Source organism: Lupinus angustifolius, chromosome LG04 (genome assembly GCF_001865875.1).
Source record: "Lupinus angustifolius cultivar Tanjil chromosome LG04, LupAngTanjil_v1.0, whole genome shotgun sequence".
In the NCBI taxonomy this organism is placed as follows: domain Eukaryota; kingdom Viridiplantae; phylum Streptophyta; class Magnoliopsida; order Fabales; family Fabaceae; genus Lupinus; species Lupinus angustifolius.
The window spans coordinates 25,789,769-25,810,155 of record NC_032012.1 but is presented as its reverse complement, the minus strand read 5'-3'; the positions used below and the strand labels follow the sequence as shown (position 1 = coordinate 25,810,155).

At 31.8% G+C, this 20,387-nt stretch overlaps 2 protein-coding genes across 3 annotated transcripts; both read left to right on the top strand.

Annotated features, from left to right (window-relative positions):
- Positions 9,031–12,231, top strand: LOC109346638 (RAN GTPase-activating protein 1-like). The gene is made up of 2 exons (XM_019586305.1): positions 9,031–9,140; positions 10,348–12,231. The coding sequence occupies exon 2, from the start codon at positions 10,359–10,361 to the stop codon at positions 11,958–11,960; it is 1,602 nt and encodes a 533-aa protein (XP_019441850.1). The 5' UTR covers positions 9,031–9,140; positions 10,348–10,358; the 3' UTR covers positions 11,961–12,231.
- Positions 17,916–19,227, top strand: LOC109346636 (protein FANTASTIC FOUR 1-like). 2 transcript variants are annotated; one of them, XM_019586304.1, is made up of 2 exons: positions 17,917–18,271; positions 18,308–19,227. In XM_019586304.1, exons 1-2 carry the CDS (start codon positions 18,153–18,155, stop codon positions 19,053–19,055), a joined length of 867 nt encoding a protein of 288 aa, XP_019441849.1. In that variant the 5' UTR covers positions 17,917–18,152; the 3' UTR covers positions 19,056–19,227. The 2 variants fall into 2 exon arrangements, with proteins under 2 accessions (XP_019441848.1, XP_019441849.1); XM_019586303.1 differs by having other exon boundaries at positions 17,916–19,227.

Below are 20,387 nucleotides of genomic sequence, written 5' to 3'. Positions count from 1 at the left end.
CCCACCCCGGCTTAAACCACACTGAAGGAAGAAAACGTATGAGAAATATTTAGGGTAATTCTAATTGAAGAAGTGTGGTTATTCAAGGTAACTAAAAATATAAATTCATTGACTCGTATTAATTTTATTTAACGTTACTGTATGTTTATATGTTAATATTGTATGTTTATATGTTACTGTATGTTTATATGTAGATGACAATTATTAGAGATATTGTTAGTGATTTTAGTGATGAGGAGGACATTGAGCTATGTGATGACGACGATGATGATGTTCAGATTACCATTAGTGAACCGGTTAATATAACATATGATACTCCTTTATCTTTTTTCGTTAGCATTGATTATCAGTCTCGACAAAGTTTTCCATATAGAAGTACTCACATAAGTAATGATGTGGATAATGATCTCTTTGTTGATATACAATTTTAATCAAAGGAAGCAACAATTAGTGCTGTAAAACAATTTCATATTAGGAATTCTGTTGATTACCATGTGGATGAGTCTAGGTCGGATAAATATGTTGCAAAATGTAAATATTATGGTGCCGAGTATGGGTATGAATGGAGAATTCGGTCATCGAAAAGTGTGAAGTGTTGACATTTGGGAGATTATAAAAAATTAGTGGAAGGACACACTTGTGTATCCACTAATATTTCTCAAGATCACACGAAATTGAACTCATCTTTCATCACAAACTGCATTGTTCAACTAGTATCTGAAGATCCTGATATATTAATTAAAACATTAGTTAAAGAGGTAGTCACTCGTTTTGGTTATACGTTGACATATAGGAAGGCTTGTACTGCTAAAAAAATAGCAATGTCCCAAATTTATGGTGATTGGGAGAGATCGTACAATGAGTTACCTCGTTAGTTGAATGTTGTCCAATATTATATAATTGTAAGATATTCAATGTCCCAAAAATAGGAATGTCATCAATGTTTGACACTACTTCAAATACTCCATTATCGACATTCAACTCTCAACAATATTATCAACTCACAATGCCTTCACAACCTGACGAAGACAATGAAGCTGATGAAGAAGATGATGACGAATATGAGGAGCAACCACAACTAGTTAGAGGTGGAAGACAACATCAATCACAACAACAACTAAGAGTCTAACCACCTCGAAGGAGGAAGATACCTGGATGTGGAACATCATCTCATAGGTGTCATTAGGATTTTCTATTCTCGTTCTGATTTTTTTAATGTAATCATTCTCGAATTCCTAATACAATTACCAATCTCATTTATATGAAATTGTCTTATTATTTTAATTTATGCATTTTATTTTTAAATAACTACTACAATAAATATTAAAAAATATCAAAAACTTTAACCAAATTCCATAAAACTAACGCTTTAGTAAAATTATCATATTCAATTTAATTTTACAATTGTAATTTAAACATATTCTTTATATACACTAAAAATCATAAATCTTAACTTTTTTAAAAAACTCACACTATAATCAATAAAACTAACCCCTAAAATAATAAATAAACCTACCATATTTGTGTAAAGGAGAAATTCAAAAATCACCATATCTCATATAATCTTGTGCATAGTGTACACGACTATGGAAGTTGTGCATACTATCCACGACTTCGCTTGAGGAGAGAGAATGTATAAGAAAGTTGTGACTCAAGTCCACGAGATTGGTGGGAAATCACATTTTTCATCTACGACTTTGGTGAAATCGTGGACCCTACTCTTGAGATCCATAAAAACTATATCATTCTCATAATTAATTCAAAATCTACACCAAACATGGGTTAGTGTAGTCAAACTACACTACCCACGTAAATATTATTAATACATAGATACAAAATTGTAAATATATCATCATGTGTTTGGAATCATATGATATGATATCTATCCACGAGATTAGTCATTCAACATCAAGCTGACCACTTTGGTGTCTTTAAAAAAGATTTACTCCTTTTTTTTAGACAATTTTGTTAGTGTTTATATTTTACTTTTACCATGTAATAGTAGCTGCTTGTAGATTCCCTATGGCTTTGTTTGGGAGTTATGAGGGAAACGGAAAGTGAGTGATCAAAGGGTTAAGAATGGGGAGGAAGGGAAGGAAAAAAGAAGGAAATATTCCCCCTTATTTAAGAGTATGAAATTTAGACGAGGGATGGTTAACTAAGGATAATGTAATAATATTTTTATTTTTCAACAAAAAATGTAATTAACAATGAGAAATGAACAATAATGTATAATTATATAATATTACTAAAAATATTTAGCTAGTTTGACATTTTATCTATAAAAAACCTCAAATTGGGGAACTTTAAAAATAGACACATGTGGGGTTTTAGAGGGTTTGAGAAACCCTCCAAAACCTTTCCATCTCCTTCATCCAACTCCCAAACAAGGGAAGACTTTCCAAAGTCATCTCTTCCCTTCCATTCCCCTCCAAAATCCCACTCCAAACAAAGCCTAAATAACCGCATGATTTATACATTTTGAAAAGAAATTTTTTTACTTAACACAATTGGTTGAAAGTTAGATGGAAAATTGCTAATAAGTTGAAAGCTAAAAATTATGCTAATTGATTAAAATAAAATGTCAAGTAGAATTAGTTCATTGGCTAGCTATGAATATAAAATAATATACAAGATCGCACTTATACAAATGTAATATTATTTACTATTTTTACTAGTATTAGGTAAAAGTAAGGGTATTGTTGACTTGTTGTATAACCTCTAAGGTTGTGCTCAATTGGTTGCATGAATCTAATATTTCCATCTAAAATAGTGGGATCTAATATTCTCACTCTCTTCACAATTTTAAGTTCCTAAAAATAGTTATTTGTGTTGACAACTTATTATTAATATTTTATGAAATGTAAAAATCTCATAATAAGAAGATAACATGCCACCTAATCTTCAAATATAACTTCATACACTACATCCAATAATCTTCAAATATGAAAAGTTAATGTATTAAAAGCTTGTCTTACAAAATAATTTTGTTAACTAGCTTGGTTCAGGACTCGGGTCCCCGTCCTAATATTGTTCATTGTCATGTTCCTATTAAAAATTAAAGAACGTTGTCCTTTTGGAAAATAGCTTTTTTACGTTCTAAATACTACATTTGTGCATAACGTAAATAACAAATTTCTGTTGTTATATAACTTTTCTTCCGTTTTCCCTTGAGCTGAGTGCCACTATTGGACCAAGAGAGAATATGGACGCAGTTGGGACCAAAGCTGATACTCAATACTCACTACTAACTTCGCATGTTCATGCATGCCTTGGCCGAAAGAAATCCTCAGTTAAACTTCATTTCTTCATTTTGTTTTTAATACGAATTTATTAGAGGAGTTGTTAAAAGAATAGATACACATTTTAGTCCCTCTTATTTTTCGACCTTACCAATTTAATCCTTAAAAAAAGACCAAAGATTGTCTCAAAAAATTTAAATTGTAGGTCAAATTAATTATTTTTAACATGTTTTACAACATTTAGTAGAGACTAATTTGACCTAAAAAATTACTAATTTAACCCATATTAATAAGATAGCAAGATAGTAAAATTCACACAACATTAGCACAATGCAAGACCTTTTTATTTCATATAAGTTCTGGTGATTGAGTTAGGTGATTACAGTGTAGTACTTCTCTCCCACTGTTAGCATCACACATCCACCCACTGGGTACACCACTTATGCCACGAGCATTAAATAGCCTGTAATACTTGCTGCCATATATGTCACTATCTTCCTTGGCTTTCCTTACGTTCCTACTCATAATTTACAAAGCTTTTTCTTAAGTGTAGCAGAAGGGCACTTTACAAGTTAGGTAACATATAGTAGCACAACACACAAATATATATATATATATATATATATATAGTCTAGCGCATCATTATCATTAACTGAACCGATAATGACATTAGGTGAAACTAAGACAAAGATATTTCACGGCTTAGGCATTAGCCAATATAAAAACATACAGGATCATGGTCCTGGTGTGGACAACCTGGTTGAGTTGGATTGGTTCCCACTTAACAACAGAATATGGACATAGGATATTCACATTATTAATTTCTGGGTTTCACCTTAAATGTGATGGGGGTATCTCTAAGGATTGGAGTAAGGGGGGACCTTAACCATTTTCTTAGCTTCTCTTTTAGTCTACCTATGTGGAAGGGAAATTCCCATAAGGATTTCGTTAATGTAGTAATATGTCATCGTTAATATCCAAGTTATTTGGTTATCCTTTTCATGTAGGAGGCTTTCTTTGTTTTGGATGAAGATTTGCATTTTGGTGGATTCTTGTGTGCACCTTTAACTCCACCGATAAGGAAGGAGTTTCTGTCTCGTACTGAAGAGTCCAATATTGGAAAAAGATTATGACATATGACATCAAAACTCTTTAACATATATGATTTCATGTTATAATAAAAACTAGAAATATAAGACATTGGCCTTCTTAGTATCTGATTTTTTTTTGTTAAGTAGAAAAGTTCTAACAAAAACCTTAATACAAAAATATAAGGCACTGTAAAAGTGTGAGATTAAAGTAAGTGCTTTAGTTGCTTTATTGTTTAATCACTGAGATCCACTAGTGTTAGATTTAATTTTTTTTAATGTTAGATTACTTTTATTTTTCTACTCTTAAAAATTATATGAAGTACTTGTTAACAAAATCCTTACATGCATTGTTTATAATTGTCTATTTTTCTTTGTACTAAAAAGTTCACCTCTAGTATAGAACTGAGGCCTAAGAACCACGGTCTTCGGTCTTCAATTAGTAACGTGGCCATATTAAAAGCCACACACAAGAGTTTTCCAACATTAATCTGAAAAGCTGAAACTACCCTAGTAAAGCACTAAAGCCCAAGTTGTTACCTTATAATAATTTTGACAGTTTAATAAGAATTGAAAAAGCTTCAAAAGTTTGCACCATAAGTCCATAATATCATTATTAATGGATAGTTGGTGCCTAATACCTTCTTATCAAAGCTTATTTTAAGGGGAGTTTGTTTCCTTCTTTTGGTAAAGGAGATTCTAATTTTGTCAAGACAAACTTGAGTGATAAGTATTAAGAACAATGGATTCCCCACAAGAATAAAATATTAAAGAGAAAAAGATATAAAGTAAATGCTGTTTTGGCATAAATGACCCATTTATTAAAATAAGGATTCCTAATTTAAAGTGTCATAGAACGGATGGCTAGCTTTTGGTCCATTCAATCTACCAGTTTTGCATTCTTTTATTATTATAAAGACTACATACACTATTAATAAAAGAGAAAAAAATGTATACACCGACAGTGTAAGAGTTTTTTATACTGTCACTCTATTATCTATCATTTATTTTCAATTATGTTTAACTTTTCACAAAAAATAATCCAAATGAATGGTGAATAATGCAGTGATTGTGCATAATTCTTTACACTGACAACCCAATTCAGGGCTAGATTTAGCTTAATTAATGCGGAAATAAAAAGCTAGATTTAGCTTAATTAATTGCTGGGCAACCCAATTCAGTATTCACAAAAGTTTTGATGACCACGTACTTCATACATAGTATAAAAATTAGGCTAAAACATTATTTTGATGTTATTATTAAGTTTATTTTGATACTATAGTAAAATAATGTGTTAATTTATATTTCTAGCCATTTCACCCTATTATCATAACATTGTTAATTATATTAAATACAAAAGACATCTAACCATTGTCATGCGAAAAAAATACATATTTCAATGATGGAAAATGAATATATTTCAAATTAGACATATTATGGTGTAAATCTAATTAACATTGTTATGATAGAATAGTGAAATCCATAAACATTTGAAAGATAAATGCCTAAATTGATGTTTTATTTTATTATATGGTGAAATTAAAATTTTAAAAATAAAATAAATACTAATTTAACGCTTTATCTTGTTACAACACCAAACAAAATATATAAATAATATAAAGCAACAAAATAATATTTTAATTCCTAGAAATTAAGTAAGAACATAGCAATATGAAGAGGAAAAGAGTTGAGAGATTGAAGTGACTCATACTCTAGTATGGAAGGGAAACGTAGAACCCACTTGATTGAAACAAGTTATACTCTTTTTTTTTTAATAATATTGATCCCATGCATTCTCCACCAAACTAGGCATGCCTAAGCTTTAATGTTTCATAATAATAGAATTCCCTGAAGAATCTTTAGGTGCAGTTGAACATTTTATGTATTAATTTTAATGGCATTATGAAATGATAGAATTCCAAATGCATGATGCCAAAAGTGTCTCAAATAACAACGATTGGGCAAGCGTGCAAACAACTTCAAAACTAATATAGCCCCACTATGGTTTGATGAATGAGTATAATGAAGCACAAAAGGCATTTTTTTAGGCTAGTGAAAGAATGAAAAGCATCGTGCTAGATTAATATCTTATCAACTACGTCATATAATAACTTGGGGACAAAGAGATAGGATATCCTCGACATTTTACTTAGTGAGAAAGTTCAATACAAATTTGTACTAATTTAACAATTTGATTGAAACTGTTTTTAATTTTCACTATTCATCTTTGTTTTTAAGTGGAAAGGTCCTATAATATGTAATTTATATTTCGAATATAACATGCATGAATTTAGATCAAATTTTGGTGTTGATTCATTAGTTGAATGATCATTTTTCATATTTGATGTTTTGAATTAATGCACATGAAGAAAAATGTACATTACAGTAACCCAAATCTTATTTCTTAACATTCACTATACCTTGTCTCACCAAAAATAGTTTTTCTTAAAGAATGATTGTTGTTTTTTTTAATAGAATAAGTAAAGTTAAAGACACGCACATATATCGCTTTACATGTATACAGTTTTTATTATCTTATTATTATTGTTAGGCTTAAATATATTATACCCCTTAAAATTTACAACATTTTTCTTTTAGTCCTTATAATTTATTTTTATTTTGATCGTTGTATATTATAAAACTTCGGTTTTACTCATAGTGATAATTTATTCGCTATGAGTAAATTATCACTTTGCTTGTTCTCTTTATTATTGGGTATGATAATGAGTCCTGTTAAATTTAACTGCATGCATGTCAACGCAAATTTATAAGTAGTGACCATGCAATATATCGCTAGCTCTATTATTAAAAGAAGAGAGTATTTCGAAGCTCATTATTAAGAATACTTATGTGAAGATGAAATTATATATAGACAATTAATAAGATTCTGACAACATATTAATATTTTTAATTATAATTAATTTTAATTTTAAATGATAGCATCAAAAATCGTAAAATGTACCTGTCTCCATATATGATGCGTTATATGCATATCTATATAAGTTTTTCTCCAATATTATTCTCTTAAATGAATATTTTATCTTTGAGTTTGAGGTCAGTTATTGAAGGACATTGTTGATGGAAGAGAAAGTAGCATCTTGTTAAATTAAAAATATTACTATCGGTACTGTACTATGTACTAACAACCATATGGGTAGATATAAATTGATGTTAATTAATGTCAGAGTAAAGCTTATTGAATCTCCTGAATTATGAGTTGGTAAGTCCATTAAAAGTGCCAGATTCAAGTGTCATTCTTTGAAGACAATACTCTTTTTGACCAGGTTGACCAAGCCATTATTGAAAAAAGTCAAGGACACAGGAAAATAATTTGTTTTCTTTGGGTACATATCACAGACACACAGCTTAATTTATTCAATGGGAATAACCAAAATTACCTTACTTCTGAGTTCTGACAATTAGCTTTTACTATAAAAGGAAATTAGGTGTAACATGCTATAACCAGGGATCTCCGAGGCAAGGGGGTGATTTACATTGACTAAGATTTTTATTACTCCAAAATTCATTAATAAAAATAACAAGTATTTAAGAGAACAAATAGTACTCATATCCACGTATTATTTAACCAATACACATAAGGAGACAATTAAGTGGGTTTAACATTCACTCCATAAAAGAATATTTGAAGTTAGGAAAACAAGTATTAAGAATATTTCAAGAATATAGAAAAATCAATTTCATTATCTCGTCAAGATGAAATGAGGAGTTCTAGAAGAAAATTTTGTTCATAATGCACCAATGAATTTATATAGTAACGAACATAGAGACATTCATAGTTGTTTGTATTTTTTATCCATCCATAACAGATTTACGTGTATAGTTAAGTTGCTATTAACATCATTATGAATAATGAAGTTAAGACCAATCCAAAAAAAAAATTCTGCCATACGAAATACGATTTAGAGCAAGAAAAAAACAAATTCAATATTGAAAAATTAAATCATTCCGGAGAAGCCACAACCAACAATTGATCCAGCCCAAATGGATGGACATATAAGGTTTACATATATACTCTTCGAAGTACCATTTCCAGTACCTCTCAAAGGGTGATCAAGACTGCGAGGCCCAGCTGTGGCATCAAGAGCTAATCTTGTTCAAAAAAATAAAAATTGGTGTGACTCTAATAATAAAAGGTATGGTCATGGACTCATAGTTGTTAAGGTTTATCTCAAAATTAGTTGGCAATGATAGTCCAACATATATTTGAATCATTTTCGAGACAATGAGGTAAGTGATGTGAGATTTACTTTCTAACATGCCCTCTCCACATAAGTCTGTCGGACCAGGTGAATGGTTACCTTTAACTCATAACTAAAGTGCATTTTTGGTTCATGACAACCGGAAAGAAGTTAGTTATTGCTATGATATCATATTAAGGTTGCATTTCAAAATCAATTAACAATGAGAGGAGATAAATAACCAATAAATATTTAAACTATTCCAGAAACAATAAAATAGAGGATGAAGGAACTACTTCAGAACAAAGGTTACCATCCCTGTATGCCCCTAAACTTTCCTCTAAACCCAAAACTATTTTCGCAGATACACATTTTTTTAATTTAATTTGAAATTTCAACTGAAACAATAATTTATTTTAAATTTCAATTTTTTCTGCCGCTCCACCAGAAACCGTACCATCATAAAAGGCCTTTAACAAATTGGCACCAAAGATTCAGTTGTCAAAAATCAAAATTTGTGTAGCTTCTCTTATAATCATCAAAAAGCGCTGTTTCACACTCTATCTAGGGTTTTTCGCTGTTCCTCATCATAATCTCGCACTCCCACTCAGGTACCGAATCCTTTCTTTATCTTATCTGTTTCTTTTCGATAACGTTCTTTTTTTATTATTATTATTAATTTTGTTTTTCTTTTTTTCTGTCAAGGACTTTAGTTTTTTTTCCCTCTCCATTTTTTAATTTGAGTTTGTTCCGCCATTTGAATAGCGCATATGCATACACAGGGAACACACTGTTATTTTTTCCTCCCAATTGGGTCTTTGTAATTTTTCATTCCCTGGTCTTTAATTTAAGAGTAAAGTTTTCTAACAATTTGGTTCATGAAAAATTGAACAACTCAAAATGGTATCAAAATATCAAATGTGAGTCAAATTAGTCTATTTTAGCATTTTTGTATGACGAATGATAGAGACTATTTTGACTTACATTAGCAATATTTGAGTACTAGTTTGAGTTTTTTACTTTCTTGGATCAAATTGTTACAGAAATTTATAAAGACCAGAGTGATATTCACTCTTAATTTAATTGGTTGTTATTATTGAAAATATACCCGTTAGATGTTTGAACTATATTTATTTCTGAAACAGCAGATCCGTGGGAATATGTTTGTTTCTAAGATTTGAACCCGAGATCTCCAAGTCATAATGCAAACAATCTTACCATTGCGTCGAGGATCACCCTCGGCCAAAACTAAAGAGTATGAAACTTACAAATAATGACGACTTGGATTATTACATACATAGTATATGAAATAAACTTATAATTAACATAGTTTCGTAAATAAACATGTATAAGAGATATTTTAAACTTTCAATAATACACTACTAATATATGTAAACATTTCAAAATTGGGGTACCATAAATATTTTTATATACTAAAATAAAGGAATTAAATATAGCTTGGGGTGACCATGGCTGTGGCAGGTCATCCCTGACTCCACCTTAGGGGTGGTTATTAACTGATACAAACTAAAGATTTTATTATCCTTGGATTATCTTCAAAAGTTTGTGGCTGGCTAGACAAGTATTGCGAAAATCGTATACTACACTGTCTATGACTAAGGTGTGCTGCTTTTATTGTCTAAAACCCATGGTTCAAACCGGAATGATGTTTCCCTTGTAGATCAATTTGTAGTTGTTGTTGGATAGTAGAATGAATAGAGGCATCGGAAAGCAATTTTCTTTCCTATTGTCCTCTATTATTGGTGAAATGTAGTCATGTTTGACACATGTAAATGTTGCTGTTACACTTATTTCCAGGTTGCCTTGGTATGGATCCTACAGCACAGGCGTACCAGCACCGTCCACTTTCAATCAAATTATGGCCCCTTAGCCAGAGTACTAGGCTAAAGCTTGTAGAACGGATGACCAAGAACCTTACAAATCCATCCATTTTCTCTAAAAAGTATGGACTGCTTAGCAAAGAAGAGGCTGAGGAGGATGCAAAACAAATCGAGGATATAGCTTTTGCTACAGCAAACCAGCACTTCGAGAAGGAGCCTGATGGTGATGGAAGTTCTTCTGTGCAAATGTATGCCAGGGAATCAAGTAAGCTCATGTTGGAGGTTTTGAAAAGAGGTCCAAGAGTAAAGGAGGACGAAGAGTTGGTACCTGAAAAGGCTAGCGCAACTGGGAAAACATTTTTTGACATATCTGGAGGTCCTAGAGCCTTTATTGACGGGGAGGAAGCTGCAGAACTTTTGAAACCTCTGATGGGACCAAACACATATACCAAGATATGTTTCAGCAATAGAAGTTTTGGCTTGGATGCTGCTCATGTTGCTGAACCTATCCTAAAATCAATTAAGGATCAACTGAAAGAAGTAGATCTATCAGATTTTATTGCTGGAAGACCAGAAGCGGAAGCTCTCGAAGTAATAACTATATTTTCTTCCGCGCTTGAAGGTTGTGATTTAAGATTTCTGAACCTGTCAAATAATGCCTTGGGTGAAAAGGGGGTCAGAGCATTTCGGTCACTCCTGAAATCGCAAAATAACCTGGAGGAGCTTTATTTGATGAATGATGGTATATCAGAGGAAGCTGCAAAAGCAATTTCTGAACTGATTCCTTCAACTGAAAAGCTTAGGGTTCTTCGTTTCCATAACAACATGACTGGAGATGAAGGGGCAATTGCTATTTCTGAAATTGTGAAACGTTCCCTTGCTTTGGAAGATTTTCAGTGTTCATCTACCAGGGTAGGCTCTGATGGTGGAATTGCCCTGGCTGAAGCACTTGGGGCTTGTGCGCATTTGAAGACACTTGACTTGCGTGACAACATGTTTGGCGTGGAAGCTGGAGTTGCTTTAAGTAAAGTTATACCGGCATTTTCTGATCTTACAGAGATATACCTCAGTTATTTGAACCTGGAGGATGATGGTGCAGAAATCCTTGCTAATGCACTCAAGGAATCTGCACCATTGTTGGAAATTTTGGATATGTCGGGAAATGACATAACTGCAAAAGCTGTTCCTTCTTTGGCTGCCTGCATATCATCAAAGCAGTTCCTCATGAAGCTAAATTTGTCAGAGAATGAACTAAAGGATGAAGGTGCAATTTTGATCAGTAAGGCACTAGAAGGAGGTCATGGCCAACTAAATGAACTTGATTTGAGCACAAATTTGATCACATGGTCAGGAGCTAGGCTTTTGGCTGAAGCTGTTGTCCAAAGACCTGGATTTAAGTCCCTAAACATTAATTTTAACTTCATATCTGATGAAGGGATTGATGAGTTGAAGAATATATTTAAAAATTCACCTGATATGCTGGGTCCTTTGGAGGACAATGATCCTGAAGGAGAAGACTTTGATGATGAGGCCGAGGAAGATGCTGATCATGATGAATTGGAATCAAAATTGACAGGCCTTCAGATTTAGGAAGACCCATAGCACTTAGGCGTACGACTTTTACTTCAGATTTACCGGGGGGAGGCCGGTTAAAATTTTCGACTGACTTGCTTGTTTCAGACAAAAACATCTAGCTATAATCTGTTTTGTTTTAGATATTCATATTCCATAGTTTGAAATTTTTAAAGCTTACCAGTTATATGCTCTTAATATATCCGGCAAACAAGAAAAAGTATTAGCTTCGTTCAGAAATGTATGTGCTCTATTTTCTGGCAATTTGTTTTTGGTTGCCGGATCTGCACTTGCCTTTTCTATGTTATTACAATTGATTCATTGATTGCATATGCAGTTTGCTTGAATACTTTAGGACCAAATCATATTTTTGTGGTTTCACCTTGTAGGCTATATAGCCTTATAGCTGAGTAGACAACCTAAACCAATTGCAGGGAAGTTATCTGAAAGCTTTATAGGCATGGCTAATTTGAATCTAGCTAGCTACCCTATTAATGGATCACACTTGCACTGAAACTTTCAAGGCCTCTAATACCTTATCCAACTCGAATTTTATGTGCTTCTTGTGTCTCCCAATCTTTATGTACTCATACCCTTCTTTTAGGTCTTCAGGAAGGTTAGTAGTAGCACACCATCACAATTTAATCTTGGCAGCTATAGGTTCAACAAAGAAGTGCTGAATAATACACAGTTCATGGAAAATGTTAGGACCAAATAATTAAGAGGACTGTGTTATTGAAACTTGAAAAATGTGCATATAGTGTACAATGTGTAGCAGCATATTAGGACCCAAAATTCAATGGACAAAAGCCACACAGATGAGCTTTAATCAGTTCAGTGATTTGTGTTAAGCAAAACGTTCATTATAGTATGTATTATGTAATATTTTCTTTGCATGAATTCATTACTTTGAAAGAAAATCAATAATCTGATCAACAAGGTGGTATTGCAACCTTGTCCTGTTAATCAGTTCAATGATTTGTATTAAGCAAGACATTATTCTATACCCATGTTCTTGTGCATCATATCATCAGATTTTACTGTTTTAGAGTATATCAGACAATACCAGGGTGCGGATAGGGAAGGCTTTCTTTATATCTACTCCAACCACTTTTTGGATCATAATGAACAATGTTAAATGGAAGACAAGTCCCTGGAATGAGATATGCTAGTGTGTTGCAATCCTGAGCCAGGAATTGGCACAGGTCTGTCCCAAACAATCCCTACAAAGGACAATGTGAATGAGTATAGAATGTTCAAGAAGTGTAAATCTTGCAACACAGCTTCATATATTATGTTAAGAAATATGCATTTACTATCAAAAAACCACTCCTCGTAGTCTTCGTTATTGAGAATTATGTATGATGGTCAACAAAAATTCTTATTGGTTGCTTGATTGGGTTGTTGATTGTTGATATATAAGGTGAAAAGCAAAGGAGATACCTTGGCATATGAACTTGATGAGGCCATGAACAAGGATTTCACTGAAAGTCCTTAGCAAATTCTACCTAGATCATATGCAGAATAGACTTAACAGGCTATTACAGATTCAGGAAGGGTTATCAGATATTGAGAAAAAACTTAGAACGCTACATATTGATATTCAAAATCTTCATGTCTCATGATTTGTTTTTGGATTGCATCCTACTCTATTTTTATTGATGCATATATACAAATCTATCCTCTTAAACATATTGTACCTTACTCTTGTTTTGGACATATAATTTGGATTAATATAATATAACTGTTAATGTGAGTAAGAAATTGATATTCTGACATACCCTTCTCTCATTTGACATAAGTCCAAAGAAACCATTCACAACAGTTTCGAATGAGAGCACATATGTTGTCTCACTTTTTTGAGAACATATGTGAACCCTTCCCGAATACTAAGCTAAACACCTCAACAATCATTTATTTTGACACACTCGATGCAAACAACAACCACTTAATCCATAATGCCATATATAAAAACTTATATAATCTTAATAGGTCAAAACCCAATCAAAGTAGGGCCGAATACAAAGCCTCCATAACATGCCCACACACTCTCAAACCCACCACTAAACCCAATCTGAGTAAGCATAAAGTCCACAAATTGACTCACACTGAATGAGAGATCCTGAAATTATATAGAACAATATAGGTATTAGACTATAAAATTGAGGATGGTTTGTGAGGAATGATATTTACTACATAATTCAACAAGATGTATATTCTTTTCAGGAATCTATTACTTAAAAAACTTCACAGTTAACACATGTTTGACTTGGAACAATTCTGTGATGGATAATTTACTGAAAGTTTTCCTATAAAGTATATGAGTGAAGACAAAGCTTAGTAAAAGGAGTTGTGTTGATCTATGAGGAAGTGGTCAACCCATAAAGCAGCAAATGATATTATAAATAAAAAAGTTATTTTTATTCCATTTAATGGAATGTGTATGATCAGTGGAATAAAAAAATATCAGCATTAGTAAGTGTAATTACTTATTAAAATTTGTAGAAATTATTGTTTAAATCTTGAGTAGTTAAAGTAACAATATTGATTAATTGAAATATTATAGCTATCAACAAATTTATTATAGTAGTCTTATTAACAATAAACTTCACTTAAAACACTTAAACTAAGTGCTCCGGATACAATAAATTTTCCAAAAACTCACTAAAAATAGGTAAGCATACTATGCCTGTTAACATTTTAGGTTGGTTTATGAAGGACAAAGCATGGCCTTTCTTTCCCAACAAAGGCTAATATTAATATACAAATGTGTGATTAATAAACTATACATTAGGGTAGAGTGAATATGAAGAGATCAATCTAGGTAGCTTTAGGGTTCACATTCTACATTAAAGAAAGTTTATGCAATTCAGAAAGTTTTGAGAAAAAGATTATGGATGATGTAACTGTTTTTTATAATGTCACTACATCATCTCCTATTTATATTTAATCATCATTAACTTTGAAATAAAAGTAGTATAAATAACATTTTATAAATATTATGCAAGCATATTCCATGGTGAGGCCATAGTTGGTCAATGCAGTTGAACCGCAAAGGGAGTATTATGCAAGCATATTCCATGTTGAGGCCATTGACATTTTGGGAGAAAATGTTGAAGGAGCATATATTCTTGTCCCCTATTTTATTTCCCTTCTCATATTCGTTTCCCTCCCCCTCCCCTCATCTTCACTCCCTTTTAATTTATGTTAAACGCTTAATATTTATACAAACTAGACGTTAGTATAGTGACGTAAGATTTTATTGGATTAATTGGTAGATTAAAATATCAAATATTCGATTCCTACGAGTGACACTTGTTGGGAAAGACAATTACACACTCCAAAAAAATTAGTTCCTTATCCAAAAGGCGAAAAGATACATTTAGTTATACAAAAAAATGCTTAATATTTATAGAATAACTAGCTAGGAAGACAGTGTGAGTGTAGTGTATCAAAACCAGCAAGGGACTCATGGCCCCCTCTCTTATTGCCTTAACCGGTTTCATCATTTATAAACATAAGCTCCTTTATTGGAATAAGGTTATTTTATAGACAGCATTAAATATGTCTCAAAACTAAGCTTGGGACTGTATAATTCATGTTTTACGTCAGCATTTGTCTGAAATCTAATGTTATCATGTTATGAGGGACCACAAATCAATCAGCTAATATATGCTAATTAAGGTTGGACTGGGAAAAAAATGATTGTAGACTATGTTTTGCATTGTTTATACATTCTGATTGTAAATTGATGTGATTTGATTTTGCAGTTATTTGTTCTTAGACACATGTGGTAAATAAATTGTCATTTGGCATGGTTATGTATATGCATCTGTCGTGCAGTTTTGGCTAATTATGCATCATTCATTCAATCGGTTCCTTTTGTTAGCTCAAGTTGACTTTAAGTAGTAATATATTATCTTATATTCAATGGAGAGTATCATAGGAGTTTGCAATAAACATAAAATTAATACCTTAAGGTTTGGTTTAAGATATGATGTCTCACTTGTGCCTTCTACTCTTCCCATACCTCGGTAACAATTGAAATTCTTCGTGGTTGGAGGCTCCCTAGTCGCAGTCTGGTCCAACACGTGGTATCAGATCCAATGGTTCGGCTGGGACATGCTAGACTTAAGAGGGAGCATACCAGAAAGTGTGTGGTACCCACACTTGAGTGGGAGATTGCTGGGTTTATTCAAGTGTGAAGTCTCATATTGAATATACGGGAGGAGTGAAATGAGTTATAAGTAGAAAATACTCATAGAACTAATGTCTTAAGTTTTAGTTTAGACGTGATGTTTCACTTGTGACTCTACACTCTTCCCGTATCAATAGCATCATTCATATCTGCAAGTCAAATTTTAGAGAGAAAATGGAAAAAAAAAATACGTCAGAGTAATAGTTTATATAATTTTATTAAAATTCGGAAGGTAAAATATTTTTTTCTTGATACCCCTGTAATGCCGAAGGCCCAAACAAAAACTAAGAATATCAAAAGATACTTCTCTACTATGTCAATAAACAGCAACACCTAAGTGGAGGGTGCATACAATGTCCCATCTACACTGCCAGAAACATGAATCTTCAAAGGAAGCAAATGACAATAACACCTAAATTACGCTTTTTCTATTGTGTCTCTACTCTCTATGTTTATGAATAGAAATAATAAATAGGGTTTATTTAATTTACCGAAACTTTATTATTTCCATTTATAATATGTATCAATAATCTTCAAAAATAACACATCGTTTTCATTTTGTTTCATAATTTTCAAAAGATTGTACCATTACAAATAATGAAATTTTGTTTACTTTATTATGTACAAATCTTTAAAGATGAAAACAATGTAACTTTTTTGCAATTATTAATAAGCATAAGTAATAGAAACAGGAAATATTTTCATATATAAACAGGCCCTAAAATATTAAAAAGTATATGCTTGATGGAGGTGAATACTTTCTAAAAAAAAGAAGGTGAAGACCTTGAGAGGGAAGGGTATTTTTAGAGAGTATTTATGTTCAAGAATGAGTATCCTAATCTAATATACATTGAGTTGTTTTTTTATTCTGATATTTCATGTGAAAAAGGAACTCAGTTAAGGTTAGTTTGAAGTTAGATTTTGGAGAGGAATAAAAAACATAAAGACCTAAAAATCATGAAATATAACTACGAGATAACTTTCAAGCCAATTTTTTTATCATTTCTCCTCTAAAATCCAACTCTTAAAATAACCAGAAGATATGGAAGTTAAAAGTACCAACCACAAAATTCATAAAGGAGACACCACTCTCGTAACATCTATTTTTTAAAAGTTTTGAAATTCAAGTCAACCTAATTAAAGGAACCAAACTCATTGCTACTTGAGCAAATATATTTTGATTTTTTTTAATGATTAAGTTCAACACCAAGCTCCATTATTTGAATATTATAATATAAGTTAACAACATTAAGTTAAAACAAATGAAACTGTGTCGTTTACTTACTTTTACTCTTTTATATCTACATACATTAAAAAAAATAAACAACAGAAGACACAAAATTGTTATCCTTCACATGATAATACACACAAGATTATTTTAACTTTCTTCTCTCACTTTACATTCAACCCCATTTAAAAAAAATCTTATCCACACATCAAAAACTAAGCTGAAAGGAACAACCACAAGTGAGATTTGGTTAGTGTGTGAAAATAGATAGTGAAAATGATGCAACTCTATATATATTTTCAGCAATAACATGACTTCAATTTTAACCAATCATGTGGTGGGTGGCTGAAAACTTTCACAATCATGATAAGCTATGTATTTGTATTTATATCTTCTTAATCTTAATGCAGTTAATAAAATTGGCCTTATAACAAATTAACTGATCTATGCATATGCTACAGGAAGAAAAATCACATCTCTTAAACAATATTTCATTTTCTATTCCAAACTAATAGAATATTAAAATAACAAGGGGATTTTACCACTCCTCCTCTATATATACACCCTCACTCTTTTCACTGCTCTTACATATCCATTCCTCTCTTCTCTACCTGCTTCTTTCTCTCTTTTCCAAGGAACCAATCCATTGTTTTTATTTTAATTTTTAAAACTTCAGTTTTCACTACATATCCTAAGTTTTCTTTCTACTTGTTCAACTAAAACTTATCCTCTGTTTCTTCCTTTACTCTGTTTCTTTCCTCTGTTTTCATTGTGGATAAGGCCAATGTCTTCTTCTTCTTCTTCTTCTTCTTCAAGTGTCCTTCAAGGGTTCCAATCTAGTCTTGAACCCCTTCTTATGGAACCACGTGTCTTGAGGCTTAAGCTTTCTCCAACAGAAGGGTCCAACCCTGACTCTGATGTCAAAGAAAAACCATTCAATAACACAATTACAAACAATGAACATAGCATGAATAGTGACAAACATTCATGGAGTTTCATTCAACCATTATCCAACATTTGTAACAAAACTGAAGATCCTGAAGGTGAGAATGTCTATGTTCACCCCACTGTTAAATTCTCATCTTCAATGCTGAGTGCAAAGAGCTTGGAAATGTGCACTGAGAATCTTGGCTGCGAAACTGGTAGTAATGACAGTGATAGCAGTGATGAAATGTCTTTGTTTTCATCAGAACATAGCTCAGGTTTCATTGGAGATAGTGATACTCATATTCCAGTAGTAGAAGTTAACAGAAACTTTAACTACATGTCTAAAAAACTGAATAAGAGTAATAACTTTCCACCTCCATTAACATCACTCACTGATTTTGGAGGAGTACAAGTTAGGCCTTACCGTGAAGATGGTAGGTTAATCTTAGAGGCTGTAACTTCTTCTTCTCCTCAACCTTATTTTCAAGCTGAACGTAGCAATGGCAGACTCAGGCTTAGACTCTTTGACAGTGTTAATGATGAAGATGATGATGATGATGATGATGAAGAAGATGAAGTAGATTATGATGGTGAAGAAGAAGCATGTGATGAAGAAGAAAGTGGGTCAGAAGAAGAGTACATAGAGAATGGTGAAGATATCACAAAGTTTGGCAGACCAAGAAGGTGCAAGGAAAGTGGAAACAGAGACATTTTTGGTGATGGCTACTTTGAGCTTCACTCTCTTTCTCTCTGTCTCTGAGCACATTTTATTTATTATTATTATTATTATTAGTAGTAGTAGTAGTTTACTAGTACTGTTATTATCTCTGTCTCTATTTCTTATTTCTTTGTTTTAGGATTTCGGCTGTTAGTAATAGAATCATGCTGGTACGTACTTGAAATTTCTAAATGTCCTAATGATAGTTATTATATCTTTGGGGTGCTTGTTTATCTTTATTTCTGTTTATCTTTATCTTTGGTTATAAGTTTCTATTATAACCAAACAGAAAGAGAGGGGGTGGGTCACTGTGCATGATTTACTAGTTAGACTCTTCTCCATTAATGGAGAGGCAAGTTAGCAAGAAATACACTAAAAATTCAATAGGTAATGACATTTATAACCTTTACTTTTCATTGAAATTACAACTTTAACCTTAAAAATACACTCCAAAATATAACTTGCCTCTCCATTAATGGAGAGGAGTCTTACTCATGATTTACAAACTAAACAGTGGACCATGAACCTTAATTGCACCACATTGATTAGATATTTTGTGATGGCATATGTATGAGTTTTCCTTTTTCCCACGAAATTCAATAAGGACTCATGAGTTAGTCCATTCCATTCGACTTTTCTTGTTTCAGTAATTGGAGATAACAATTAAAACCGAATATATGAATATTCTTGAACTCAACCTGAATTTAACATAGAAAATTAAATATGATTGAGTTTAAATTCGAATTTTATATAGTTTATATCCTACCTCGTAACTGCCCGAACTCGATTAAAATATATAAAATTACAATATTACATATAATTATATATATAAAACATATATATATAAATACATGTTTCAGATAGATTCCTATCGAGTTTGATTTACCTGAAACCCGCAAAATTGGAGATTATATCATTGTTTTCAACTCTCCTTAATTCAAATTTAGAATTTCGAATTCGAGGTTGGGTAAGCACAATCCAACCTTATTACCATTCCTAATAAGCAATAAGCAACACTCAATTTTCATACTATAGTTCATTGCTATATATATATATATATATAGTATTGAAAATATTATTTTTCAGTTATATTCTTAAAATGTTTTTCAATATCTATCTTGACACTCAAACTATTAATATAGGAGAGGAACATGAAATTTAATCTATCAAGTAGAATTACAAGAGTGGAGAAGAAATATATCTGCATAATGATAATTAAGAATTAAATTAGAGCAATATTATTCATATTTTTGGGGCAATAAACAATAATTGTTATGACAATATAATTTATATTTTATATTTTAAAAGGATATTTTTTATTTAGAATGCAAACAACAATTATATATGTTTAATTTGTTTTATAAATTATATATA

Excerpts from the sequence above, each read along its gene's own strand:
- LOC109346638 (XM_019586305.1), top strand. The coding sequence starts at position 10,359 with ATGGATCCTACAGCACAGGCGTACCAGCACCGTCCACTTTCAATCAAA.
- LOC109346636 (XM_019586303.1), top strand. The coding sequence starts at position 18,153 with ATGTCTTCTTCTTCTTCTTCTTCTTCTTCAAGTGTCCTTCAAGGGTTC.